At 49.0% G+C, this 27,768-nt stretch overlaps 1 protein-coding gene across 1 annotated transcript in view; it reads left to right on the top strand.

Moving 5' to 3' along the window:
- SLC13A4 (solute carrier family 13 member 4) overlaps positions 1-27,768 on the top strand; it is a 39,183-nt gene that overhangs the window by 9,052 nt on the left and 2,363 nt on the right. The window contains exons 3-15 of the mRNA XM_006186095.3: positions 7,885-8,021; positions 9,882-10,054; positions 10,501-10,552; positions 13,140-13,179; positions 13,980-14,057; positions 15,760-15,944; positions 19,197-19,316; positions 20,435-20,536; positions 20,855-20,956; positions 21,701-21,798; positions 22,017-22,141; positions 25,248-25,409; positions 26,672-26,809. Coding sequence (XP_006186157.1) covers positions 7,885-8,021; positions 9,882-10,054; positions 10,501-10,552; positions 13,140-13,179; positions 13,980-14,057; positions 15,760-15,944; positions 19,197-19,316; positions 20,435-20,536; positions 20,855-20,956; positions 21,701-21,798; positions 22,017-22,141; positions 25,248-25,409; positions 26,672-26,809 — 1,512 coding nt within the window. The remainder of the gene's footprint in view (positions 1-7,884; positions 8,022-9,881; positions 10,055-10,500; positions 10,553-13,139; positions 13,180-13,979; positions 14,058-15,759; positions 15,945-19,196; positions 19,317-20,434; positions 20,537-20,854; positions 20,957-21,700; positions 21,799-22,016; positions 22,142-25,247; positions 25,410-26,671; positions 26,810-27,768) is intronic.

The raw sequence follows: 27,768 nt of genomic DNA, 5'->3' as shown, positions 1-27,768 counted from the left end.
GAGCACAAATGAGAATATAAAAGGCATGATACTGGGTTTGCTGATGACTCAAAGCTGGGTGGACAAGCTAATGCACGGTGACAAAATCAATGTTGCCAGGATGAGACAATGGACTGGAACTGGCTCAATGAAGTTTAATAAGGATAAATGTTAGCAGCTTGTGTGAAAAAGACCCTTGGCTTTCAGCTGAGTATAGACTCAGTAGGAACCATCTGTCAGTCCAATGTAGCTGCTAAAATGTCAAGCCTTTCCAGGCACGATGGGAGGTCCTTTACATACACTGTATCATGTAACCCTCTGTAGAGTGGCCATTATTTTTACCTTCATTGTACAGAGGAGGAAACTGACATTCAGAGAGGTTGTAAGTAGTGGTGCCAGGGCTTGAACCCAGGATTGCATGATCCCAGAACTTGCACCCTTACCCATTGGCCAATATGTACTGAAATCTACTGAATTAATAAACATATGTGTCCAGAATATCAATTTCTGGATAAGGAGCTCATTCGGAGGTGGGTAGCCAAGATGTCTAAAATCTAGAAGCTGAGTCACATAAGGAATGAAGATTCAAGAAGGGCACGATTTTTCCAGCTTCTACAGCTCAACACACCAGGCTCAGAAGCTCAAACCAGAACCAGAGTCAAAGCACCATAACGGAGCTCCCCCTCTCTAGGGGAGACTCCAAAATGGGGGCCACGCATAGTCCTGCTGTGCCCATGCCCGGAAGCGCAAGCCAGATGACCGTGTCAGGGGCATGAGAGGTAGACTCCATGCCTTGGAAGAGGGGCCGGGCTCTAAAGGCCCTTTGACTGTAGGATTCTATCATCTTGTAAGCATCCAGCCACTGCTTCCCTCTGCTGATGTACAAGGCTCAGTCCTGTATTTTAGATTTGTTTTCGGGCTTGCTGTTTTGTTCTGCCTCCATTGTGGCTCTCATTATTGTCATCGTATCTGCCCTGAAAGTCCTCTCAGCTCTTCTAATGTGTTACCATAGCCTGCACAGTACCTGTGTCAATCAAGAGAGCCAGGATTGACTTTATAAGAGAACGGCATAGCTGTGGGGGCCAAGGGGGGCTCTGGGGAACTAAACAGCATGGTTTGAACACTGGGGCTTGGAAAGAATCTCAGGGATGCCCAGGGTCAGGAACTACTCTGGTAGTGATCACATCTGCTCTCTAGCTCTACCCCACAACATGTGTGGGCGCACATGCATGCACGCGCATGTGCGCACAAACACACACACACACACACACACACACACACACTCCCTCTGCTTTCTCAGTGACCCTGCACTGCAGGCCCCCAGCAAGTCTCGTTCAGATTCTAGTTCCTGCCAGGGCAAGAGAGGCACAAGGCAGCTCCAGCTGGAAAAACAAAACAACCTGTACAGCCAAGTGATGCTTGAGTCTGACGTCATGAAATCTGCTTCCCTGTTTGCTCCTGATCTCTCCGACCCACTGGATTCCTGACCAGTGCCTAGACCCTGACTTTGTTAACCCAGACTGCCATCACCCACAGCCATCCAGACACAGCCCGTAGCTGAGCTCACAGCCAGGCCATAAGTGGGGCCTGACACCAGGAGCCTAGAGGTCTTGCAGCCTTTTGAGGCCAAGCTAATACTTCTATGGGAAGAGCTACATGGGCGATCATACAGACCCGAAGAACCTGGGGGCACTTTGAGTGTCAGCATTTCCAAGCTCGGCAGGAGCTGGGCTGACTTCTGGGCCAGGTCAGCACATATCTGGGTCTCTCTGCTTTAGACTTCTCGAGGGTAGGGTTTGCAAAGAATGTTTTCTTGAGGAACAAAACCTTTTCTTTAAACTAAATCTTAGTAGAATCAATATGTAAAACAGATGGAAGAGGAAATCCTTCTCCAACTGGCATGGGGGCCCAGAGCCAGGCCACTGGGCCTTCCCTACCGATACCTTGTGGCCACCCCATTCCCACATGGGCCCCTGAAGTTTCAGAGGCAGTGAGTAGTTTGAAAACCTCTGTCCTCAGGGAATACAGGCAGGTGACAAGGAGGGTGTCTGGGCCCGCACAGACTCACCTGGCAGAAGCAGCATTCCTGCCCCCGGGAGAGGCAGTGAGGCAGCCACACAGGACTTCGCTGCATTGCCATGGTTAGAATGGTGTGGGGGGCTCTAGCTCTGATGGGGGCTTAGCTCCACGCTGGGGGAGGGCCAGCCCAGGCATCCCCTCCAGGGGTCACTGCAACACTGTTCAGATGAACCACGAAAGCCTCAAAGCAGGTCCATTCCAAGAGACCACACTGTCTCCTGGGGGAATGCCACACTCCGCCACGTGAAGAGGCCCACCCACGGCCGACCTGCAGAGAGAGCCTGGGTCTGTGTGGCCAGCAGCAGGGTGTGACCACTGCATTTCTGAGGGGACCCACACATTGCCAGCCATGCCCATGTCAGGGCAGTCAGGTCCACACATCCTGCCAGTCTCTGGCTGCCACCAACATGAGCAAGGACAGTGACAATGCAGAAAGGGTCAGGGGAGAACTTAGTTTGAATCCAGTTTTGTCACTAACTGGACTTGAGCAAGTTGTGTTGTCACCTGAAAGAAAAATGCACAACCTAAAATACGTGAGTTAAGTTTTATTCGGGGAACTTACTGAGGACTGCAGCCCAGGAGACAGCCTCTCAGATAGCTCTGAGCAACTGCTCTAAGAGGTAAGGGAGGAGCCAGGATATATATGAACTTTTTTTACCCCCTCTGGAAAAAAACATGTAGTCAAACACCAAAAAATTACTGCTAATTGCAACAGACATCTCAAGTTAATGATTTTAGTGCTTTTCCATCTGTGGGGTGATGCAAGAACCTGGGGCCATTGAAATTATTCCTTAGATATACATCTTAACTATTTAGGGGCTGGTCATCAAAGCAGAGAATGCTTCCTGTTTTTCTCCATCCTGAATTCCCCTCGGGGATCACAACACAGTGGCTAATGACTTGAACCTTGTAGAGCTAGAACGGTGGGCAGCATTCTTCTCTTTCTGTGTGTAACCTTTCGAAACTGCCATTTTACCCATCCGGAAAACAAGAATAATGGACATAGCCACCTCGTGGGGAGCTGTGAGGATTTCAGAGCTTTCTGAGTGAGAAAGGGCCCCTCACAGCACCTGGCTCTGCTGTGTGAATGACGAGTTGGTCTGTCTCTGTCTCCCCCTCCCCACCCCCAGAGGACAGCTTCATTCTTAGCGAGAAAAATGCTGAGCTGAGATCAATGTCCAGACTTCCCTTCTCCTCAAACTTCTGGGATTAGAGCCACAACTCCCCCCTTCCCATTAAAACAAAAAAAAACTTTTTGAAACAATTAAAACCTGACATATCTAGAGAGCAATAATTCTGTGACCAAAGAAAGTGATGTTTTTAAAAGCTCACCACTAATGGACGTCTCGGGCAAGTCACTAACAATGAACTCATCAGTTAACAGACAACACTCGCTGGCACTCCTGCCCCTTGGGCCTCTCAGCCCAGGCTCGGTTAGAAAGCTGTCGAGACGGACTCCCCCTTCACTTAAGAAAACTGGGCGGAATCTTTCATCTTTTAGGTTCACCTTGCTCCTCCTTATTTCGTCTCTTTCTCTTATTCCCCCGCTTGGTCACACCGGATTCTTAATCCCCCATCTCATCTTGAAGCATTTCATCTTTTCACTTCTCTAATGATAATAACAGACATTTAGTGAGCCATTCCTACATGCCAGGTCTGGCTGCCTCGAGGCTCACGTTGTGCCGGATTCAATGTGCTGTGTGTTGTTACGTAAATGGTTGGAGTGGTGGGGGTGTGGGCTTCAGTAGTTGGTCCCAGAACATACGACCCATCTGCGGGGAGCCAGCATGAGCCCAGGTCGTCTGAACTCCAGAGCCTGAGCTCTGGCTCTCCTGTGAGTCTCCACCTTTTGAAACCAGCCTCCTTGAGCCCTTCTCTTCTTAAACACAGGCCAGAAATCCCTGCGGTCTCCAAGCTCAGGGATTCAGCGCACGGAGAAAACCCACAGAGCAGAAAAGCAGTAAAGGCAAGAAAACTGCCAACACAAATGGCGCAAAATCCACACACTTTAGCCATGGGAGGAGCGCTCATTTTAGAATCTAATTTCTCTTTGCAAAGAATTCTAACCATTTTCATTATCTTGCTTCCCAACTCACAGGATATTAGTCTTGGAAATTAGATAGGGGGGAAAGGAATGCTCATGGCAAAGCTGAGTATGCAACACATTTTGGAAAACGATTAAAATAATCCTCAAGAATCCTGGAACTCCCAGAGGGGTTCTGAATAACCAAGGTTTCATTGTAAAAGAGAAATCAGTGGGCTGGAAAACCAACCAACACCACCACAGGACAGGATTTATGTATCAAAGTGAAAATGCAGCCTTGTGCCTGGGTCCTCTCTGTGTGCTAGTGGCCTCAGACCAGGTCAGCCTCTGTGTGGACCCCTTAGTCACAAAGAGCCACCAGGAAACCTGGCTGTCAATGTGGCGGCCATGCTTGCTGGCTTGCGTGTGTCATTCAATCTTCACAGTAACTTTACAATAGATAGGGACTCATATAATCCTTTTTTTTTTTTTAGATGAGAGAAGTGAAGCCCAGAGAGGTTGAATAACTTGCCCAGGGTCACACAGCCGAGTCCTGGCTGACTCCAGAGCCCTCACTCTTCCCCATTTGACTATGTAACATCATGATCACAGACTACCCCCAGGCTATATCACCCAAGCACGTGGCATTGCTTACAAGGGGGCAGGGAGAGCGCAGGAACAGACCTGAGCCCACCGAACAACAAATAAGAAGACAGCACAGGGCCGGTACCCCGCTAATGCTGGGCCTGCGGCTTACACTGGACCAGGCCTTGGTATTTGGATCCAGTGTCAGGGCTGTGATTACAAATAAAGATGAGGGATGTGGGCTGCCCCGTGCTGTCTGGGAGACCAAGAATTTCCCCTAGAGTGATTTAGATGGGTGGTTTCCAGTTGGCCACCATATGGTGAACTAGCTTTGGATTCAGATGGACCTGGATTGATATCCCAACTCCACCCCTCACACTGCAATCTTGGAAGCCTTCCTTAACCTCTCTGAGTCTGTTTCGTCACCTGAAGTGAGAAACTGAATGCAAAATGCAAAATTCCTGGTATGTAGAAGGTGCTATGCACATGTTAGTTCTTTTCTCCTTCCCTCTGAAAGGAGCCCAGAGAAGGTTCCCCCACCTGTTGTACAGACTCTGAGCCTCCCAAAAGGCCAGCACAAACTGGGGTTCTATTATGACACATGCCAAAGAGGCAAAAACTTAAATGTCAGTCAGTTCCCTGGGGAAGCAACCCTGGTAGCACTGACTCTTTAAAAGCTTCACAGAGGGTCATAGGCCAGGGAGCCAGTGGGGGGACGGGCACCCAGGACAACGATGTATCAGGTCTTTTGTTGGTTTCCCTCCTTGGTAGACAGAATTAAAACACTGATTCCACCACAAAGCTGCCTCTTAGCTGCCTGGGAAGGTAAGGGGGCAGTGTGAAAAGTCCCAGGCCCCCAATTCAGCCAGCCCTCAGGCGTCCCAGCAGTGTGTACACCTCCCGCTAGAGGGCAGCACCTCCACCCACGGACACGGCCCAGAGGGGACTCTGCCTGAGAGTCACAGCCCAGCAGGGCAGGGGGCCTTCTCTGTTCTCCGGGAGCATTAGTGACAGTGACAGTGAGGACTGGAGTTGAGGACAGGTTAACCAGAAGCAGAGGGCGCTTCCTGCAGGAAGTGGTCACAGAGAGAAGTGCTGATCCTTCTGCCACACCAGCCTGACACAAGGAAACCTCCATGGGGCAAGAGAGAGAAGAAATGGGGCAGGTTGCCTTTATTTGGGCTTTTACCTTCTCGAAGTGTTTCGTGCAGAGTTTAAAAATCAAATAATGCTGAAAAGATCGTAATAAAAAACATTAGTCTCCTTCCCCGCCCATCCCCCACTGCACCCGCCACCGAATCCCCCCTTCCCCCACCCAGAGTCAATAACTTAACTTTGCTCATTGCTGCTTCTGGTAGTAAGCTCTGCATTCCCATGTGATACTCTTATATTAATTCTTGAGTTAGCACTTCTACGCATTATCTGTTGACTTCGGATTACAGCAGATAAGGATTTTGTCCCCTTACACCCCCAGTTCTCTTCCCTCTATCCTCCCAGTACAGGAATATAACCCAATAATCAAAGTGTAACAGTGTGATTATGACAATTCTGTCTACTTCAGACACCACAGATCTTACTATATGTGCATTCCCTTCCCTGTCCAATGTTTACTTTTCTTGCAGTTAAAAATGTTCTTTTCTCACTCTAAGAGGGTTCCTAAGTTAGGAGTTAAACTCTTCTCTCTTATTTCCCCTCAGTTTCTGTCATGGCTCCACTGTTGGGAACACCTCTCACATATGTGACAAGCATTTATTGAGCATCTACTTTTGCATAGTATCCTATTAGAATGTTAAGGGATTTACCACAAAACGTGGTCCTTGGCCTTTTGCAGCCTAAAATTCAGTTGGGAGACCAGAGAGGGACACACACAAAATAAACAGTACAAGGATGAAGCAACCATTCAAGCATTGCCCTATGTGCTCTGTGACTCTGGGACAAATGATGCCCACGGGGAATGTTCTGGAATCAGAGGCTAGAGTCACAAGGAAGGTTTTCTGCTGGGCACCAGGTCTGAACTGGGCTTTGAAGTCTGGTTGTTCAGAGCAGAGATAAGAAGAGAATCTTCCAAGGAGGGAATCAATGAAGAGCTGGTCCTGGAGCCCAAACACAGGAAACATGTTTGAACAGGGCTAGGTCTCAATTTCTTCATCGTTAAAAAGGGGGAAGAAGCTGTGGCTGTGTGAGAGAAAAATCCCTATTCTTAGGAAATATTCACTGAAGAATTTAGGGATAAAGTGCTAAGTGTATATAACTTACCCTCAAATGGTTCAGAGGGGAAAAAAATGTAGAAAGACAGGAATATTCTTTGCGCTGTTATCATTTTGGATCCTTTTGGAACTTTAGAATTATTTGGAATTATTCAAATTAAGTCTTTTTAAAGGTTTAAGGCGAGTTATGAAGCCATCTTCAAGAACTCTATCCTAAGGAAATCATTACATTTACATAAGGTTAATCACTTGTAGCAAAAAAAAAAGGGGGGGGGCGGGGAATCAACCTAAATATTCAACAACAAAATGGCCAAATAAAGTCTATGGTACTTTGTGCTGCCATTAGCATGAATTTCCCCAATAAATCTAAGTCTCCTAAGAAAATGATCAGGGCACAATGTCAAATGAAGAAGAGCAGGATATAAACCAGGACACACCTTATCAGTCCAATTATGTGTCCATAGCAATATTTAAAAATTGGAGAAAATATATACCAAGGTATTAACAGTAGTAGGATTAAGGGTAATTTTATCTTAATTTTTATGTATCTCAAAGTTTTTAAACATGTATTGATTTCCTAATTTAAAAAATGAATGTAATTTTCTAAAAAGCTAAAGAAAATGAGATTTGTGGACAAACCTGGGGTTATTTTAATAATTTTTAAGGATTAGGATAAAATTATAAATATGTTTATTCTTTGAAATCATATTCATATAATTAAACAGAATGTTTTTGTGTTTTTTAGAAAGTGGAGAATATCTGCTCTAGGGGATTATTGTCAGGATTAAATGAAATTATCTCTGTAAAGGACTTAGCAAAGTGCCTGCGCAAGGTAGTATGTGTATATGTATTAAATTTTTTAAATAATAGATATTATATGTATGCAATGTGTATACAACAGTGGGCTGTTTTAATAACCCTCATCTCCTTGCCTCTTGCTTGCCAGCCTCTGGTTGACAGCGAGCTTTGTCGGGTGGGGGCCGGGTGGGGTGACCGCGCTGGCCTCCACAGGTGGCGGCCGAGTACTTCAAGAACACCACGCTGCTGCTGGTGGGTGTCATCTGCGTGGCGGCCGCCGTGGAGAAGTGGAACCTGCACAAGCGCATTGCTCTGCGCATGGTCCTGATGGCCGGAGCCAAGCCGGGCATGTAAGTCACACTTAGTGCCCACCCCCCAGCTCCCAGTGGGCCACCCACTGACCAGTCAGTCAGGCTTCTACCAATGGGGGTGGAGGACACCAAGGCCACAAGGCTCTGACCTCCCCCTCCAGGGACAGGGCCTGTGACCGTGGAATGGAGATTTGAGTGTGTGACTTTGGTATCATCTGTTGTCACAGTCTAAATCAGGTACCTGAGTAACCCAGACCCCAAGGGCAGCAGGTTCCAAAATATAAGGGGCTTATTCAGTAACACAAGGTGAACAGACGTAAACTATTTCCCCACTTTTGCCGGGGTGTCAGGGAGCAGGCTGGACACGAAGGGGTGTCTCCTCCCCTGTCATCTAAGGAGTTATGGCACTTTCCTCCTGTCCACTCTGAATTTTTGTTGTCCCTGGTTCAGACCCAGGCCTGTCAAACACGTGGCATGTAGCCCGACACCTGCAGTGCGTGCAGGCCCTCAGCTTCTTCCTCTCTTCTCTTTGCTGTTGAGAAGGCTGCTCAGGGTGTGTAGCAAGGTCAGGATAAATGGTTTTTTTGTGAACTCAATCCTGCTCTGTCGGAAACCCCGCCGTTACCTTCCCTTTGGAATAGCGTCCTCACCTCCTTCTCGTTGACAACTTTCTTGCAACACTTCATGTAAGCTGCCCTGACTCCTTTGGGAGTCCAAGAGAGCGTAATAAGTAACGTGGCATCCATTTTCAGCATTAGTCGTTAGATGAGTACAGGTTATACTAAAATGATGCTCCTGTCTCCCACTTAACTACAGCTTAACTCAGCAGGATTCGCCCCCTCACTCACTAATCACCCCACACTCTGCCGCCCGCACACACAGCAGCATTTCCTCACATCATGTTGGGACTCTGCAGCTCTTTAAAACCGCTGGGTACCGTCTTCAAGAATTTTTATCCCCGTTGCATTTCCACTCTCTGTTTACCGCATCCACCAGCAAGTTCCCACCCTCGTGGGGCTCTCCGCTTGCCAGGGCACGTCCAGGGAGGCAAACTCATGCCTCCGTCAGCCTCAACAAAACACCCTCAGGACTCTGGCATCCGGTCATAATCCACATGATAAACGTGCCAGCCCCAAACTGCACGAAGTCAGTGATTCCACCTAAAGTGACCCACACAGGCAGTCTTTATGTTGGCTTCTCTTATGGAAACAAGAACTGTATCTGTACAAACACACATTGCATGTTTTCAAAGTCAAAGAGTAATGAGTTATCTTTGTTAATGTTTTCCTCCGAGCATCAACTAAGTACCAGCTGGAAAAGTGCACACAGTGAAATGGGACCCCCACTGTGCCTTTGGGGGTGTGCTCTCCACACGTTCGTTCGTAGTGGGACAAGTAGTGGGTGGAGCCACGAGCCCTACCCATTAATCCCTGTTTGGTCACTAATAACTGCAGTGACTTGGCTACAAAGCCAGGGATGTAATGGCACTCACAGAACTGCTAGCTGCAAGGGCCAAAAAATAATTCCTTTATATATAAAAAACACACACCGTCACCGAGCTAATGTCCGCAGAGAAGGGAACCATCAGTAGTCCGTACCCTGGGACCCTACTACCAAAGCTCTTCTTCACTTAAGCAAGGGCTTTGCTGTTTTTGTTGTTTGTTTTTGTTGTTTCGGCTATGGCTGCTAGCCCATGGGGTGTGATTCATTCATTCAACACATCTTTATTTAATGTTTATTCTGTGCCACGCCCGGGGCATACAAAGCTGAATGCAGGGCACAAACCTGATTTTCTGGACCAAGCCGGCCCCAGCGGGCTGCCCTGCGAGGTGGGCAGTTGGGCTGGGAGGGAGGCTGGCGTGCTGCGACGTGTCCCGCTCCCCCCGCCCCGCCCTCCAGGCTGCTGCTCTGCTTCATGTGCTGCACCACGCTGCTCTCCATGTGGCTCTCCAACACGTCCACCACCGCCATGGTGATGCCCATCGTGGAGGCCGTGCTGCAGGAGCTGGTCAGTGCCGACGAGGAGCAGCTCATGGCCGGCAACTCCAGCACCGAAGAGGCCGAGCCCATCAGTACAGTTTGCCGGAGTCCATCTCCCCTTTGCTCCTCCACCTTCCTCCTACAATGCTGCCCAGCTCGGCGCCTGCCCCCAGCACCCCTCAACCCCGTCCGCACCACCACCACTCCCAGCTTCTGCTGCTTCCTCTCCTCTTCCCTTTATCCTGCGCCAGCCCTGGCAACCTGCAGCTTCTCTGTGACCCCCATTCCCAGCGCTCCCTCCCTGCCCTGCTTACAGCAGCCACCACTGCGCCGTTCCCCCAAAATGCTCCAGGATTACAAGACCCTGGGCCTATCCATGTCCGTGACCCCGCCGTGCCTTCGAAGCCGAGGGAAGGGGGAGGGTCATCACGCACGCAGAGCAGGAGCCTTTATGCCCTCGTTTCCCCATTCAGCCCCAGCCCTTCAGGGTCGGGGCCGGTCTCCACATCTCACTTTCTGCTTTCCTTTGCTACTGTAGGTCTTGATGTAAATACCCAACCTTCTCTGGAACTCATCTTTGTCAATGAAGAGTGAGTATGACTGCCCTCCTCCCAGACAGAGCCCCTCCAGGTCCATTCCAGAGGTCAGGAAAGAGCCCATAGAAGTTCTTCTAGATGTATGGGCAAGCTCACATCTTGCCACCCCATCACCTCCCCTGCCCCCACCCCGATGTCCCCTCCAGACCCAGAAGCCACCTGCCAAGATCTCAAGGGCAACTCCCTTAACCACAAGGTACTGCAGTGCTGAGGGAAGAGATCGAAAAGACCACCCTGACTCTGAGGGGTCTATGGACGGTCCATGCATCTACCAAGTGGAATTTCATCTAAACTGATGTCCCTCTGGGGAGAACAATATTTAATCTATTAATGAAAAAATGCTCTCATATGAGATGTCATTGGAGATTCTTCGAGACTCACATTGTACAGCTGTAAGACATGATCTGACTAGATTGGGTGGCAGGTAGGGATCAGAGGGCAGTTGGTGTGGGAGCCATGGATTGACACAAAGCATCAGCTTTTAGAAAAGGAGAAATATCGTCTCAAACACTCATGTGCGATAGATCCATTAACAGCTGATTTCTTTTATTCAATATCAAAATGTGGCCTTCAAGGAATACTGTGATGAACAGCACATTTGGAAAGTTAGATTTGTATGAGAGCTCAGTTATGCAGTTTGCTCTTTTCATTAAACAGTGGAGAACTCACACTGAGTGGAACCAGCACTCAGGGACAGACGCAGACGGGTGCCAGCAGGAACAGCCTGATCCCGCCCCCTCCCCAAATGTCCCCAACCATGATACACTGGATTTCCCTCCCGATCCTTGACGACACCTCAGGCAAATCCCACAGCTCTTCCAGTTCCTCTCAGATATTAGGATGATCTCACTCTCAGATATTCAGCAACTAGTCCAGACTCAAATCAAAACTGCAATCTCTCATCCAAGGCTTCTCCCACCCACTTCACACTCACACCTGCCTCGCCAGCCCAGGTCTGCAGAATCAGAGGAGGAGACAGCTGACTTGTCTCTCACTCTTCCTCCCCCTCCCTCCCCTCACCAGCTCTCTCTGCTACTCCCGACCTCTCCAGGGTTAGGGCAGAGGCTGTAGGGGCGGGAAAGATAAAGGGGCAGAAAGGTTCTTGGCCGGAGCTACTGTAGAGTGGGGTCAGTGTCCTCTCTGGGACCCAGATCCCCACACTGTCACGTGTCAGGCTCTCACCTTCAGGGTCCTCGGCGTGTCCCTTGCGGCCACCTCCAAGTAGCCTGGGCCTGCTGGCGGTGATGACTACTCATGCCCCCTTGGTTCTGTGTGCTGGGGGCACTCCCCACAGCCTCTTTCTTCTGGGGTTGCCTCCGCCCCTTGGGCAGGGCCTCTTCAAGGTGGCTGCAGCCCAGCTACCTTCCTTGTGGGCCCCCCACTCCAACAAGACCCTGGACATTGAGAGCACGGCTGCTCCCAGTGCAGCGGGTCTCCTCTCCTCACTCTGGCCTGTCAGGCAGTGTGGCCTCTTGCCTTTGTTCTTTTCTGGATTAAAAAATGTGTCCCCAAACTCCAAAGCCAAAGCTCAGGTTGCCTCTGAACTCCCTCAGCAGAGTGCTGGTGGGAGCCAGGGCCGTGAGGAGGGCCAGCACCTCCCACGCTGTCTTGGGGGTTCCTTGCCGACCTCCTCGGCCGATGTGGGAAGGAGCAGGGAATGCACAACTCTCTCCTCCTCCCAGGCTAACGGCTCTCTCCCCAGAGATTGCTTCCCTCTGAGCCCCCATCAACTCCCATCCTTCCCTGACAGAGCCCTGAGGTGGCTGATGACCACAGGACCCCACGTCCCGCACGGGTGTCCAGCACCTCTCGCTGGTCTTCCCAGTATTTGAGCTCTTGCCCCCCACTGTCCTCAGAACTAAGACAAACCAGAACCCTGCATTCAGTGCCCGGTGTAAGTCTCTGATGCTGGTAGTTAAACTTCCCCTTCCTCTCTCTCTACTCAGGGCAAAGGCTGGGGACCAGGACGGGCAGGAGGGACTGGGCACCCACGATGGCTGCCGCCGTCGGAGGTGCAGCTGCTGATGAGAAAGTAGCCCCCATCTTCTTGCTGTCACTTGCTTTTCACCACGTGTGGTCCTGGCCCTCGCTGCTCCTGTCCCCTCAGACAAGCGTCTGGCATTTCTCCTTCTAAACAGTGACTGAGTCAGCCAGTGAGAACACGGTTGGGGCCCGGCTCTCCCGGCAAACAGAGACAGGAACTTGTCTGCTCCTCCTCTTAGCACCGGTGCCCTCGGGAAGCCAGTACCCTCTCTGCCTGGTTCCCTGCTCTGTAAATGCAGGCAGTGATCCCTGCCGCACAGATCTCTGGGATGCTCAAGTCCATATCTGAGTGCTCAGTACCAGATAAGCACTCCTCGTTCACTGTTGCTAAGAGTCTCAGTTTCCCTTCAAAGGAAACTCCCTGCTCCTGTCCCCACGAAACCTTACTGCATCTCTTAGGGTGAGGCTGGTCTTCCTTGTAAGCCCAGAATAGCAGAGTCTAGAAGGGTCACTGATACCAAACACTGGTGTGGGGAGAATTCCCATCTCATCAAGCCTGGGCCACTGCTGTTTTCCCCACTTCTTTGCTTTCTTCCAGCACGTCGAATGCAGACCTCAGTTCTCTGATGCAAAACAAGGTACGGCCTTGGGTTTTTTCTGTGCTTTGAGATACTAGAAAGACCCTCAAGATGACTCAGGGATGGAGATGCCTGGCAGTCCCTCCTAGAGCCCAGTGGCCTCCACTGATCTGAGAGCAGAGCCTGAGCCTGGACCCGTGAGGCTCCGTGCGGTTCTGAGCCCCAGCCCTGAGCCCTGGCTTAGCCTCACAAAGTACGGGTTAACCATTCTTCACGGAAAACCAATGTTCAGCCATCCAGATTTTCAAGAGCCACAGATTCATCCTTAGGTTTCCTGTCAGGAGGGATTCATTACAGAAGTATTATTAGGAAAAGGGATGCATTTATAGGGGAAAGCCAAGTTTCCCTGCACATTGCTACTCGGCCTCATCCCACAACGCCCCCACCCCCCTCTGCCAAAGAGCTGGTTTTACATCCCTTCTCACCGCAGTCCCAAAGGATGGGTTGTGATCAGTCCAAACTGTGGACCTTGTTGTGGGGAGATCTTTTTTCATTTTCTTTGTGTTAAAGAAAAATGAAGGGTTAGCTAATGATGTTCTAGAAAGCCAAGCTCTCCTGTAAGGACAGAGCCACGTTCTGCCAAGTTTCAAAAGCCTCCCTAAATGGGATGCTTGGCCCCAGCCAGATGGGAACCTATGAAAAGGAGGCAGGCACAGCTGGGGCTGCTCTTCACCTCAGGCTCCCCCTGGCTCTGGTCTCTGAGTCCCACTGGGCCGAGGCATGGGTGCCCCCAGGATGATCAGGTGGCTTCTCCAGGCCCCCACACCCTCTTCCTGATAGTGTGGTCTTTGTCCCAACAGAACCTGAATGGTGTGCCCACAACCACCAACCCCGTCAAAACAGCAAACCACCAGGGCAAGAAGCAGCACCCATCCCAGGTAATGGAACTGCACCTCCTGATCCTGTTTCCTACATGAAGTGCCTTACGCTTCCCAGGGGCACGGCTCTTGGAGCTGTGAGAGCATCAGGTTAGTGAGCTGTCATCCCCAGGCACTCTATCCACACACGTGTCTGGCCTGCAGGTGTCACAGAGATAAGACATCTAACTCACTGTTGACTTCGTCAAGTCATCCCACTGCCCGGAGCCCCAGTTTCTTCAACTAAGAAAGCTGAGGGTTGGTCTAGATCAGAAGTGTTCAAACGATTCCTCAAAGGTGCTTCAGGAGCACGGCAAACATTTGAGTATCCTGAGACTTTAAGGCAATTGCTTTTCTGCCCCCTGATTTTCCTGGCACTATGTCATGGGAACGAAATGCAGAAGGAAAACAGATGTTGAAGCTGGTGTAAAACTGCAACTGTCACTTACAGCCTTTGATTTCAAATTTTGTGTTCATCAAAATCATCTCAGTTATGTCACATCCATATGAAACAAATCAATGCCATCATTTATTAAACACTTATTAAATACCAAGCCCTATGCTGAGCGTTTGCTCGATGAGGTAGCAATTTTGAACTCCACTTTTACAGAGATGCAGAGAGATGAAATCATGTACCAAGGCCTCAGAGTTCGTGAGAGGAGCACCTCGATTCAAATCCCAGTCTCCCTGTCCACATGTGCACACTTTCAGTTAAAAGATAGTTGTATAACCACTAAATGCTACATTTATGTTTTCTCTATTGGAGGTCCACGTAAATGTTCATTAGAAGAAAGGATTGTGGAAAACCACTAGACCAGAGAATCTATGAGGTTTCCTCCAGCTCTGATAATCAGCGAGCCTTTCAGGAAAATTTGGAGGGGTCCAGCCTTTCCTGGGCCCTCCTAGGAAACAGTGGTTAAGGGCTTTGAGAAATGTGGTGACTTGGCCTCTCCCCCATGGCTTTCCTATGACCTATCTGGTTGACATATGTGCCAGGCCACTCTTAGACTCATGATTTGAGGCCAGACCTGGTGGGTCGGGGGGGTACTTGCTGCTTTAAGTCCACACTTGAGACCAGAGGTCAGTAACTTCTGACCCTCAAAGGCCATCATGTGGACCACGCAGGGCCTGAGAGGACCACAGCAAGGCCTCACACACAAAGCCTGTATGCAGGGGGGAGGGGAAGGTGGGAAGAAAAGCCAGTAGGCAAGAAGGAAAAAGAGTGAGGAACGAACTACACACTTTGACTCCCGGCCCAATGAAAGCTAGACTCTTTCTATAATGCAAGGCTGATTTTTCAGTCGTCTCCCAACCAGGACTGTATCCTAACTCCATGCAGAACAACCATCTTCTATTTGGTATTTAAACACAAAGTGGAAAGCAACCGGTTCTATTGGAATTCAAGTAAAAAAACAGAACATTCTGTTAATATTCATAACAACAAAAATAATAACAGCTTACCATTTGTTAAATGCCAGCAAGGCTTCCAAGTGCTTTCCATTTATTCTCCACAACAGTCTGGCAGAGAAACTAGGATTTGCCCCATTTTACCCAAGAAGAGACTGCAGCTCAGACGGGGCTGCCCAAGTTGGTAAACGGCAGAACTGGGACTGGGATTTGTCCTTCTAAAACCTTCCTCCTGTACCGTGGTCCCTTGTTTTTCATGCTATTTTCCAGACAGCCCAAGCTGGGTTGGAGAAACTCACTGATTTTCCTTTGGTAGGAAAAGCCACTGGTCCTGACCCCCCGCCCCAGGACCCAGGAACTCAAAAGAAAGTACAAGTCCCAGCATGACCAGATGATCTGCAAATGCCTCTCGCTGAGCATCTCTTATGCTGCTACCATTGGGGGCCTGACCACCATCATCGGCACCTCTACCAGCCTCATTTTCTTGGAACACTTCAACAAGTAAGCAGTTTACTTGGTCAATAAATATTTACTAACCACCCACCATGGGTCAGGAACAGAACTAGGTGTAAAGATACAGCAGAAAACTGAACCAGACATTTTCTGTACCAAGAGGGAACAGAGACAATCAAGTCATTACAGTTCAGTGTGCTGAGAGGGGTGAGATTCAGCAGAGAGAGCCCCACTGGGGGAGCCCACCCAGTCTACTGGAAGGGAGTGCCTCCCTAGAGAGGCAATGATGGAAGGGGAGACCTGGAGCATGAGCTGGCATTAAGTAGAGGAAGGGAGGTCTTCTAGGCAAAGAAAACAGTGTAGGAGGGCTCAGAGGCCAGACAGCAGAGCACATAAAAGGACAGAGGGCAAAGGGAGGCCAGGGAGGTAGACACGCAGATCACAGAGGGCCTCGCCAGGCCCACTGAGGGCCTTGGACTTCATCTGGAAGGCTGTGAGAATCCTTTGAAGAATTTTAGGCAGGGAGTGAGGGAATCAGGTTTACAGTTTTGAAAACTCATTCTGGATTTTTAAAATGGATTGGAGAGGGAAAGGCAGGTAGCAGGGAGAGAATCTGGGATGCTGCTGCAGATGCCAGGAGAGAGCTGGTGGGGGCCTGCGTAACAGCGGGAGGAGAAATGGCCAGATCTGAGAGATACTCAGAACTAGACTTGACCAGCCCAGGCAGGATTAGAAAGAGTCTGAGAGAGGGAAAGGCCAAGTCTCATTGTGAGGCCCGGGGCTCCAGCAGCTGGGGAAATAGAGTTGCCCTTGACCTAAATGAGGGGAAAGATAGGAAATGTTGATGTAGAGATCGAGATGTCCAGCTGGAGACACAGCTCTGAATCTCAAGAGACAGTTTTAGGCTAAAGGCATAGATTTGGAGTCGGTGGCCTGCAGAGCTGTGTTCACAGCATGCAGCCTGTGCAGCCCCACAGGCCACATGCTCAGAAGGGCCCCATGTGTGTCTTAATGCTCTGCTGTCAGAGAACAAGGGGCCCCCTATTTGCATTTTACACTGGGCCCCGCAAAGCAGATAGGAGTGGGTCCTGGTGGCACGCATATGGAAACTGAAGCCATCGGAGTGATGGAGATTACTCAGGGAGAACACACAGAGTAAGTGGAGCAGGAGGGGTAAACATTCAGCACAAACATCTAAAGTAGACTGACTACAAAAGGGAGAATAAAGCAGTAGCAGACAGGGGGGAGGAAGATCTGGTATCATTCTACCCAAGGGAATAACATGGTCCATATTGTTTAAAGTTGCTGAATGATCAAGCAAAATAAGAACAAAAATTATCTATTAGATTTGGTGACACGGAAGTTACTGGTGACCTAGGCAAGAGCAGTTTGGTCAAATGATTGGAAAAGAAGCCAAATTTCAGTAGGCTGAGGAGTAAGATGGAGGTGGGGAAACAGAGAGGTGGCTATGAAGAGAAGGAGAGCTATGGGGCGATAATAAAGGGAGAGTGGAGTCAAGAAGGGGTTTTTATGATAGAAGACATTTAGAATGATTCAGACGAGAGGACGATTAAAGATCTGGGGGACAGGGGATGACTTACGGTGACATCACTGGGAAGACAAGAAGGGTGGAGTGCAGGGCAGGAAGTGAAGAAACTGATCAAGGACCGGGGAGAAACACACTTCTCATTTCAGCAGGAAAAGGAAGGAGAGAAGGAAGGGAAGAAGGAAAAGGGGAGGAAAGGAAGAAGGATGTGGGAAGAGGAAGGCTCAGTCAAAGCTTATGACCGAATTCCCCAGGATCTGAGCTCCTCACACCACAATGTTCTGTCTCAGCTCTGAGTTTCTGTTCTTTAATTTCTGGTCCCCTTGGTGATTGGGCCAGTTCATATTCTTTTAGTCTATTTCTTGGGTGGTAAAATGGTATATTTAGTCAGAACTGTGGTTTACTTGGACAATAGGGATTCTGTGAAAGGAAGGTGGGCTCCCTGGTCTGAAAGTGCCACCGTGCTGTTTTTCTTGGCATTGGTGAACAGACCACCCCCAGAGTTCATCTGGCTGTGTGCGAGAATCTACAAATTAGTTGATACACTAAGTATATATATTCTCACTTTTAAAAATTCTATAAATGGTACTAGGTCTTCACATTCAACCACAAAAGCCTATTTAATCAGTTCTTAAAGTCCACCCCTTTTCCTGGGTCCAGGAGCCCAGCCTAGCCTGGGCTCCTAGGTACAGAGAAAGATGATGCGACAGACTTTATGCCAGTTAGCCCAGGGCAGCCCATAGAGTCGCCGATTGATTTCTACCCTCTGGTATCCTTCTGGCTCCAAAAGCCCTTCTTCCCAATGTCCACTATCAGTGACCCACTCTGGCCTTTTGGGAGGGCACAAGCTCTTACAACTTCTCCAAGAGGTGCACAAATGTTCCTAAAGGTAAGTCCATGACCAGGTCACTGTGCAAAAGTAGATGTCCCTGTGATGACAGGAGATTAAACATCTTGCATTCTCTCTGCGGGGGATCCTGCTCTTGGTCTTTCTCTCGTTTTCCGTGTAGAGCCTAGTGTGAAAAGAGGGGCAGAGTCTGCTCCTACCTTTGAGGAGTTCTGTGCCCAGCCTCTACAAGAAGGGCCCAAGGCCTTGTTTAGGCTAAAGTCATGGCTCACACGTGGTTCATTCTGGTTCCCCAGGAAACAGCACCTGGGCTGGGGCCACAGCTCTGCTCAGTGATGAACGGGGATCCTCTGGATAACCTCCCTGGACCCGTAGGACAACAGCAGACATTGATCAAAGATTTGGAGATTCCAAGTCATGGTTCTCCAATAGGCACAGTTAACATCTGGAACCTTCATGTGCTTCTTAGAGACCAGAGTTTTCCAGAAGGGATGCCTTGTGTCCCCCCATCAAAACTCACATTCCTTTGATGACTTTATAAACAAAGTGCAGCAGATTGCCCTCTCCCTTCTCTGTTGTCTTGAAAACCAGATGAGTAAACTTACCAGAATCTTTACATAAATTAAAGAGATTTGGAGAGATTCTCCTGAGTGCAAAGTAGACACACTTCAGGGATATCAATTTTGGTTGCTTGGATGCCTTTCTTTGCTTTATTTCATAATTCTTGGCTGGGCTGGGTACAGCTGCAGCCATCAAGTGAGTTCAAGGTAATGTTTTGCCATATTTTTATCATTATCTCTACCATTAGCTCTGCTGTCTTCTTAAGGAGCATTTAGCTTATTACCCACAAAATACCACAGGGAAACCCACACTTTTCTAATCACTGACCTGGTTCTTTCCCCTGCAGCCAGTACCCAGCTGCAGAAGTGGTCAACTTCGGCACCTGGTTCCTCTTCAGCCTCCCCATCTCCCTCATCATGCTGGTGGTCAGCTGGTTCTGGATGCACTGGCTGTTCCTGGGCTGCAAGTGAGTCTCAGGGCCCTGCCAGCAAGACGCTGAGGCCCTCCTGTCCACCCAGGGCCTCAGCCCAAGCCCTAGAGGGCACCACTCTGTGGGGGGCTGCCAAGGAACCACAGGGGATGCCCGAGGAGAACGCAGGGGTCTAGATGAGCTAGGCATCACCTTTTCTAGACACTTTAAACATCCATGGACCCCTCACTTCATTCTGAGCTTAACGATGAAATGGTCTTAATTTCAACTAACTGGTTAGAGGAAGTCCTGGATTCACAAAAGAGTCTGAATTGGAGCATTTAATGTGGTTTCACTTCTCTCAAAGCATATAATTTGAACTAATTTCTAAAGAAATGATTCCAAGTAGAAGTTGCCCTAGGCTTACTTTTATAGACATGGCTGATATATACTTAGTAGTTATACGAAGTATGTTCCTGACCCTCAAAATAATGTTAGACATTCCTCTTGCAATATTATCTCTAATATTCATCTGCTTAGCCATCCTTCTTTTCATTACCATATGCTTCAAATTTGGTCAGCTTATAACACATAAAGGGAAAGTATATATGATGCTTTGCTATTAGTCCATGGAACACAACATTCCCATTGCTCAGAGGCAATGTTCTCTGAGCCGACTTTGGAAAAAAAAAAAAAAAACCTCAGACACAATTGTCAAACCAACAACAGCTGTATACTTCAATGCCTCCACTGTTACTAATTGAAAAAAACACCCACTTTTACCCCAGACCAGCCTCGTCTCTAGACAGATACACACACACACCACGTGCAACACACAAATAAATAAGCATCTGCAGACATACGCCACGTCACACTGACTCTCACTTATGTAAAGGACGAGTGTGTAGAAACAACCTACATAAGTACACTCACGCGAATCCCGGAGACACGACTGCATGTGGAAGTAGCAGGGGTCTGCCCAGATGCACGCACCCGGAAGGCTGGGGGGCAGGCTGACGAGGCTGCGCACTCTGGTAGATGAAGTCGGATGACAGGTGGGAGGGCAGGGAGACGAGGGACCACAGCCCACCAGGAGTTAGTATTTGCCGAAGACCATCGGCTCTGGGCCTTAGAAGTGTGCTTCCCTGACTATTTTGCTCATTCTCCTTTCTCAGTTTTAAAGAGACCTGCTCCCTGAGCAAGAAGAAGAAGACCAAAAGGGAAGAACTGTCAGAGAAGAGGATCCGAGCAGAATATGAAAAGCTGGGAGCCATCAGGTAAGAGGCAGCCACTCACGGGCCCTCCCTCCATGGGCAGGCGGGTGGCTGGCGAGGGGGCGCACAGCAGCGGCCCTTGAGCTGGGCGAGCTTTCCTCAGGCATTTGGAGGTGCTATTTGATGCCAAAGTCAAGCTGGCCCAGACTCGAGGGGCCATCCTTTCCCGTTGCTACCATCCACGTCCAGGTGGTTAAGCAGTAACTGCACGTTACGTCTCCGGTCCCGGAGCTCGGAATGCAGGAGCGTCCCAGGGCAAAGTGAAAAAGCTCACAGCAATCTCCCAACTCCTGGAGCGGGCCCTTCTGTTCTATCTTACAGCTACCCTGAAATGGTGACTGGGTTTTTCTTCATCCTGATGACGGTGCTGTGGTTTACTCGGGAGCCTGGCTTTGTTCCCGGCTGGGATTCCTTCTTTGAAAAGTAAGTGATGTCGTCTCTGAGAACAAGCCCTCACCCTAACTCTTCCGGCAGGACCCACGGGGGTCCCCTCCTAGGCTCTTCTGGGCAGTCATGAACTCAGGAAGCGCTCTGTTCTCTTGAAAGTCCCCTCTTTTCAGGAAGCTGCAGGGTGGAGTCAGGAAGAAAACAGTCTTTGGCGTCTGAGTCTGGGACTGGGATCAGGTGCTGCCACCCAGCAGCCACGTGACCTTGGTCTTGTCACTGAAGCTCTGGGGACCTCAGTTATCTCATAGTTGTTATGAGAGTTAAAGGAGAAATGTCTGTAAAGTAAAACATCACCTGTGAAGATGACGGCCACGGCAGCTGGAGCCTGTGTGGGAAGAGGCCAGTGCAGGCTCCTGGGCCTCCCTGTGTACCCCCCAGAGGGCCAGGGCCACAGGCCACAAGCTCTCGGCACCAGCTTATGACCCTCCCCTGAAAGAAGGCTCACCATTTTCTCTTCATCTGAAGAACTCCTGATCACTCCTCCTGATAGGCCCATAAAGTCACACTAAGATATCTGCCCTGGCCGGGCCCTGCCTCTGGACATTAACTGTTGCCCATTAAATCTACCACTGGATAGCATGACAGCAGCTGGCAAGAAGGAAGGGCGACATCCCCGAGACTGGGTCCTAAAGAGAGGCACTGTACTCAGACTGTGTGAGACAGGGTGCTACCCCGAGGCTTCCCGACCCTCCTCCTCCAGCTCTCTTGTCTCTTTGCCAGGAAGGGCTATCGCACTGATGCCACAGTCTCTGTCTTCCTTGGCTTCCTCCTCTTCCTGATTCCAGCCAAGAAGCCTTGCTTTGGGAAAAAGAATGATGGTGAGAGGAGTTCAAGGGAAGAGGTTGGTGCTGGCTCTAGCCAAATAATGGTCCAAGTCAGAATTTTCAGAAGGAGCCTTACCGAAGCCCCCCCGGTTCCACCCTAGAATAGCAGAGCATCTTCCCAAATCATCCGGTTCATCCATTAGACCCCTATCTCCACAAACCAGACCCATTACGTTCACCTGGCTCCACCTCCCTGTCTACCTGTGATCCAGGGGAGGACCAGGAGCCCTCACTGGGGATGGAGCCCATCATCACGTGGAAGGACTTCCAGAAGACCATGCCCTGGGAGATTGTCATTCTGGTGGGAGGAGGCTATGCTCTAGCTTCTGGCAGCAAGGTAACCCCTGAATCTGTTCTTACTTGGCCAAATAATTTTCCTAGCAGCTTTACCTAATGAATTATTATGCTTCTGGGAGGAAAGATGCAAAGACACTGAGGGAGAGGTTAATGTTCACCCAAGTCTCTGGGAAGGGAAGCAGTACAGCCAAGGATGGATAGCCTGTCCCCCCTTGAGCTTCTAAGCTGGCACTACTGGGAACAGTTACAGATCAACTGTGCCAGCCACCACACACAGGCATTCACACCTCGCTTATGGGCCCACACTGCTACAAGCAAAAGACCTTAGATTTTGTAGCCATCTTCTTCTGGGGTTTTGACAGTGGTGACAGATGTGTCTGTAAGGGTCCAGAAATGCCTCAGATTGACCCACAGCAAATTGCCTCTCCGTCAGCCCAAAGGCATATATTGAGCCCCTTTGGCGAATACATGCTAAAGCGGATGTAAGTGTCCCCTGATTTCCTGCTTGGGAGGATTTGGGATGAGGTCTTTTAAAGGGGGCTGGTGGGAAATAGTTGAATCTCCTAGCGCGTTAGCCCCTCCTGAAATAGAAACAACCTTAAGACTCAGTCAGGTTAAGGTTGTCACTGTTTTCTTCCTCTGCCTGCTCTCTGCACATTAGGCCATTCTGAACTTGGCTCACTTTTGTTCGCCCGTTCATTTTGGGCCTACATGCTATCTGCATCATCAGTGAGGTCAGAGAACCCTCCACTTGGAAGGAACATGGAGGACACTGAGTCCCATCTCCCACCCGATGAGAGATTTTCCCCCCACGAAGCCCCCAGCTTGAACACCTCCAGTGACAGGGCATGCCCTGCTCAGCCAACAGAGAACAGCTGTTTTTACTTTCAGCTCAGGTCTTCTGGCTTTCTCCTCAGAAACCTGCTCCTCAGTAACAATGATAAAAAATAATACAGTTATTAGGTCCCCCTAGGTCATCTTCTTTTCCACCTAATACTCCCTAATCCCTTTAACCATTCGTCACAGTGACCCCTTACCACGCTGGTCCCTCTTGTTAGGACTCACTATGCTCTGCCCTTGGTCAGACATGGTCCAGGGGTGGTCAGTCTACTGTAGAGTAATTACCCAAGCCCCAGTCTGCATTTTCATGGAAGCTTTTATAAGGCTTCATTGGCATTCATGTCAGTGTTTATATTGAAGTTGTAGTTAACTAAAACCCTTCATTTTTCTCATTGTTGTTAGCCACTATTAAGCTTCAGGTCCTTCAACCAATCCTGTATATATGCTGTCAATATTTCTAATTCCAAGTTCACAATATCATATTTATCTTTGTTGAATTTCAATGGTTAGTTTTGGCCTCTGAGCCCAGCCTGGCAAGATCTTTTTTTTTAACCAAAATTGTACATGTATAGTTGTAAAACCTATGGACTCTACCAACTTAATAATTTAAGTACAAGTGATTCCTACTGAATCTGAAATAATTTCAGTCTTAACTTTAGTGAGGAAAAATCCAATGAAAAACGTTTTCATACCAAGGGTTTAAAAAAGCAAGATTTCCTTTGTTGTGTTTTTTTTTAAACTGTGCAGTCTAATTTATCAGTTTATTTCAAATGATAAACTAGTTCTTCTGAAAAAAAAATAATTGCCATTAAGTTATTTCACTTTACTAACAAGTACTATTTGGATAACATAAGTAAAACTCCATTTCTTTATGAAACAGTTTCCACTCAGCTAACTGCTCTCCCTCCCCTGTCTTTGTCCAGTGAGCAAGGTTTAATGTGTCACAAGAGACAACAATTACGGAGCTCCCATAGGCCTTGAGGCTCTGAACCAACCATTAATTGAAGTGGTTCCCACATATTGGATTTATAGCTCTCAATCACTTGAGAAAAAAGAAAGTGCTCCGAGGTAAAAATGGCTTCAACAGAGAACTGAGAAGTCCTTTGGTCATCAGTTGTCTGTGAGCCTGCCGTGAAGTGGCCAGGGTGCTGTGGAGATCAGACGAGCTTTTGATGAACTTGGAAATGAGGAGAGAAGGTAGCCCACTGACAACGCAGTGAGGCTGACTTTAACAGTAAAGCATGAGCAGGGCTTACAGCTTGAATCATAAAATGTCTCACCTGGCCTCCTGGCCTGCTCCCCAGGCCTCGAATGCGTCTGCAGTCTATAGGGGAAAAGCCAGAGCATGTCAACCAGAGAAGGGAGAGGAGGGGAGTGGGAGAGCCTGAGAATGCATATGGCAACTTGGGGTTTTTTAGAACAAAAACTCAACTGTGCCCTTCATTTTTAGGGGAGGGGAAGAGACCATATCATTGGCAGATGAACATCTTCCAACCAAATGAATTACTCTAAGTGGAAATATTCATTTATTTGAGTTGATATGTTGCTGGTGGATAGGGTTTAAGCATGGCAATATGCCTTTATATCGTGTCGTCAAAAAATATGGGCAATCACAGATCCATGATGACACTTGAACCTAAAGCAGGTTGAGACTGGATGACTATGTTTATAGGCCAGAGAGGTGGCACCTTCCCCACTAAATGAAGATAGACTCACTCCCTCTCTCCTTCGTTACTCATATGAAACTCCTAATGTCCAGCCCTGCCCACTCACATCCCCCAAACCAGAAGATGTCATCATCCAAAGATGTTGATAATTTTTCCCTTTTATGGGTAATAAAATAAGAGGAACAGATTTCAAAAAGCAGAATTAAGGATTACACTTGGCAGTCTGTGTATTGACTGAATGCATACAGGGAGAGTGTCAGAGGCTAGAGGAAGAGTAATGAATTTGAAGTGGAGGGGCTGATCGCCCCAAAGGTCTCCAGTCCTGGCCGAGTCATCACCGTGCTAAGAAGGATCGCAGCAGTTAGAGTGGGTGGTTCTCCATGCCCTGTAACGACGGCCCAGGAAACCTGGGACGATGTTGTACAATCATTTAAAAAAAAAAGTTCTGGGCTACAGAAATGATCTAATCATAAAATCAGAAATGTCTGTAGGTCCAGTCTGCCTGAAAATAGGGAGGCAAATTAGATGGCTCCTGGTGGTCCCTTCCCGCCCCCCACCTGGGCCTTCTGGAGGCTGAGGATTCCACCGGAGTGTGCTCTTCCTCCTCTCTCCTTACCGCATCGCCTTGTCTTCCTGCAGAGCTCTGGCCTCTCCACGTGGATTGGGCACCAGATGTTGTCCCTGAGTAGCCTCCCACCATGGGCCGTCACCCTGCTGGCCTGCATCCTGGTGTCCATTGTCACAGAGTTTGTGAGCAACCCAGCCACCATCACCATCTTCCTGCCCATCCTGTGCACCTTGGTGAGTAGAGCAGGGCGCTCAGATGTCCAGGCAGGCTGCCCCAGGAACAGGCAGTGGCAGACCCCAGCCTGGGGATAGTTCCATGGCCACACTCTCCCCTCTGGTCACTGCCACAGCCTTCACTGATTGGTGTTCAAGCCATAGTTTGAAAAAATGAAGTTTTCAAGTAGTAACTAATAAGTAAATAGATAATTAATAATAGAGCTGTAGAAACCCTTTTCCAAAAGACTAGGCTTAGTTTAGGGGCAGCCCTGAATGGAAACAAGAATGGACAAAATAACCTTAAACCTAGGATTCCAAATCCCCACAGTCATTGTCAACCTTTCTCTTCTGAGATAAGACTTAACTGGAGGGCAGGAGAAACAGCTGCAGAAAATGGAGGCAAATGCCCCCAGAAGTACTCTCAGCTGCAGAGACCAAAACCGCAGCTCTGTCACTACCGTCTCCACCCAATTTCTCTGTCCAGGAGATTCCGAGAATTGTGAGCAGTGTCAGCCTCATTCCACGGTGTCAGAACAATTTGTGATTAATGGAATAGGGGAGGGGAGCAACTGCCAAATCTCAGCTTGGCTAAGCAGCCCCAAAGGTAACACACAAGACAAAATGCTGCATCTGTCCCAGTCCGTGAGGTGGGACCAATAAAAGGAAGGGTCCTCCTCATCACCAACAAAATAATCTCCTCCTGCTCCTTCTAACCCCAGACCCTTCCCAGCCACTCTCAGCTCCCTGCTCAGATGTCTCCCTCCAACTTCTCCATCACCCTGCTTGTGTGAGCATGGGAATGCACTTAGTGAAAACCTGGCAACACTGAGGGCAAGACCACAGGCTCAAATCCCATATAGGGAAGGCAATTATCTTACCTAGGGAAAAAAAAAAAAAAACCTTAGTTCTGCACCCTAAAAGCGAGAGATGTCTATTTCAATCAAAGCAGCTTATTCATGAGACATGTGTTTGAAGAATTTCTCAGCTAAAGAATAAAATTGTAAAACTACTTCCTAAGACCAGCACCAAGAAATGAAACATACCTTCTAGGAAGGAGCTCAGAGGCCGTGTTTCCAGGGGAAGTGAGTGAGCAGCAGGAGCCCCTCTGAGTAGGCGGCGCTGCCTACTTTTGAGGGCAGTGATTTACCTACCCCCAGCACGTGGCGTCCAGCCAAGGTCAGCCAACACCAAGCCATCATTTAAAGCACATTCATGATGGTAAGCACAGGAAATGCAAGTCTAATCTCAACGCTCATGTTTCTGTGAACTCTCTCTTCTAGTCGGAAACGCTGCACATAAATCCACTCTACACCCTGATCCCTGTCACCATGTGCATCTCCTTTGCAGTGATGCTGCCTGTGGGCAACCCCCCCAACGCCATCGTCTTCAGCTACGGGCACTGTCAGATCAAAGACATGGTGAGTCTGGTGTCCTCTTCCTGCCAGCCCCACCGCCCCCCCCCCACCCTGAGGACAAGGATGGCTGGCTCCACTGCCTTCTCCTGAAGTGTATTATTTTGTAAGCAGTGTCCTTGATCTGTCAACGCTCAGTCTAGTGTGGCAGAAAGACTGGGCCTGGTGAAAGGTTTTTGTCTGGTCCACAAGCACCAAGAATAGCAATAATGTGCTCCTCAACCCTTTTCTGGGAAAAAGTGGGTATACAGAGAGAGCCAGGCCGGATACAGGATGTGACCCAGTTCCAGGTGAGAGCTTGTTCAAGTCTTTGCCTCAGTTTCGTCACTGGACTCTGAGGCTGTTCATTCAAAGCGGTGCTGGTTTACTCATAGATGGTTAAGTGTGAGAAACTGTATGAACCTCGGGTGAAAGATATTTTGTGAGCACAGGGACCTTCTGTTCCACTCTCTCCCTGAAGCAAGAAACCCCCAAAGCAACAATGACAAAATAAAGCGTCCATAGCTCACGCCTCAGCTTTCAGCTAAGCTCACAAAAGATGGCTTTCAGGAGACATTTTGCTGCTGATTTTAGTGCTGGGCACATCCACTCTCCACTCCTCCCTGCTAAGCTTCTTTATACCCAGGCTGATGGGGTTGGGGAGGGACGAAAAAACAAATTCAAGTAACTGGGGCCTGGCTGACTCAAACAGGGCCCATTCCCCCTGGCTGAGGGAATCCAAACTTGTTCTCAGCAGCCCTGTAAATATCAAATGGAGAAAAGGAAGAGAGTGTCAAGCTGGTGGCAGTTATTCAGATCCTTTCTACTTTCAAATTGCTCACCTAAGTCATCTGAATTTCTTCAGGGAAGGGGGGTCCTGGCCACCCCTCTGTCCCCCTTATCTTGCTGCAGAACCCTCAGCCTGCTCATACGGAGCTCTGCCCCAACTCTCAAGTCCCCACAACACCCCCGCCCCCTGCTCCCTC

Source organism: Camelus ferus, chromosome 7 (assembly GCF_009834535.1).
Source record: "Camelus ferus isolate YT-003-E chromosome 7, BCGSAC_Cfer_1.0, whole genome shotgun sequence".
Classification (NCBI taxonomy): Eukaryota; Metazoa; Chordata; class Mammalia; order Artiodactyla; family Camelidae; genus Camelus; species Camelus ferus.
This window is presented reverse-complemented; position numbering and strand designations above follow the sequence as displayed.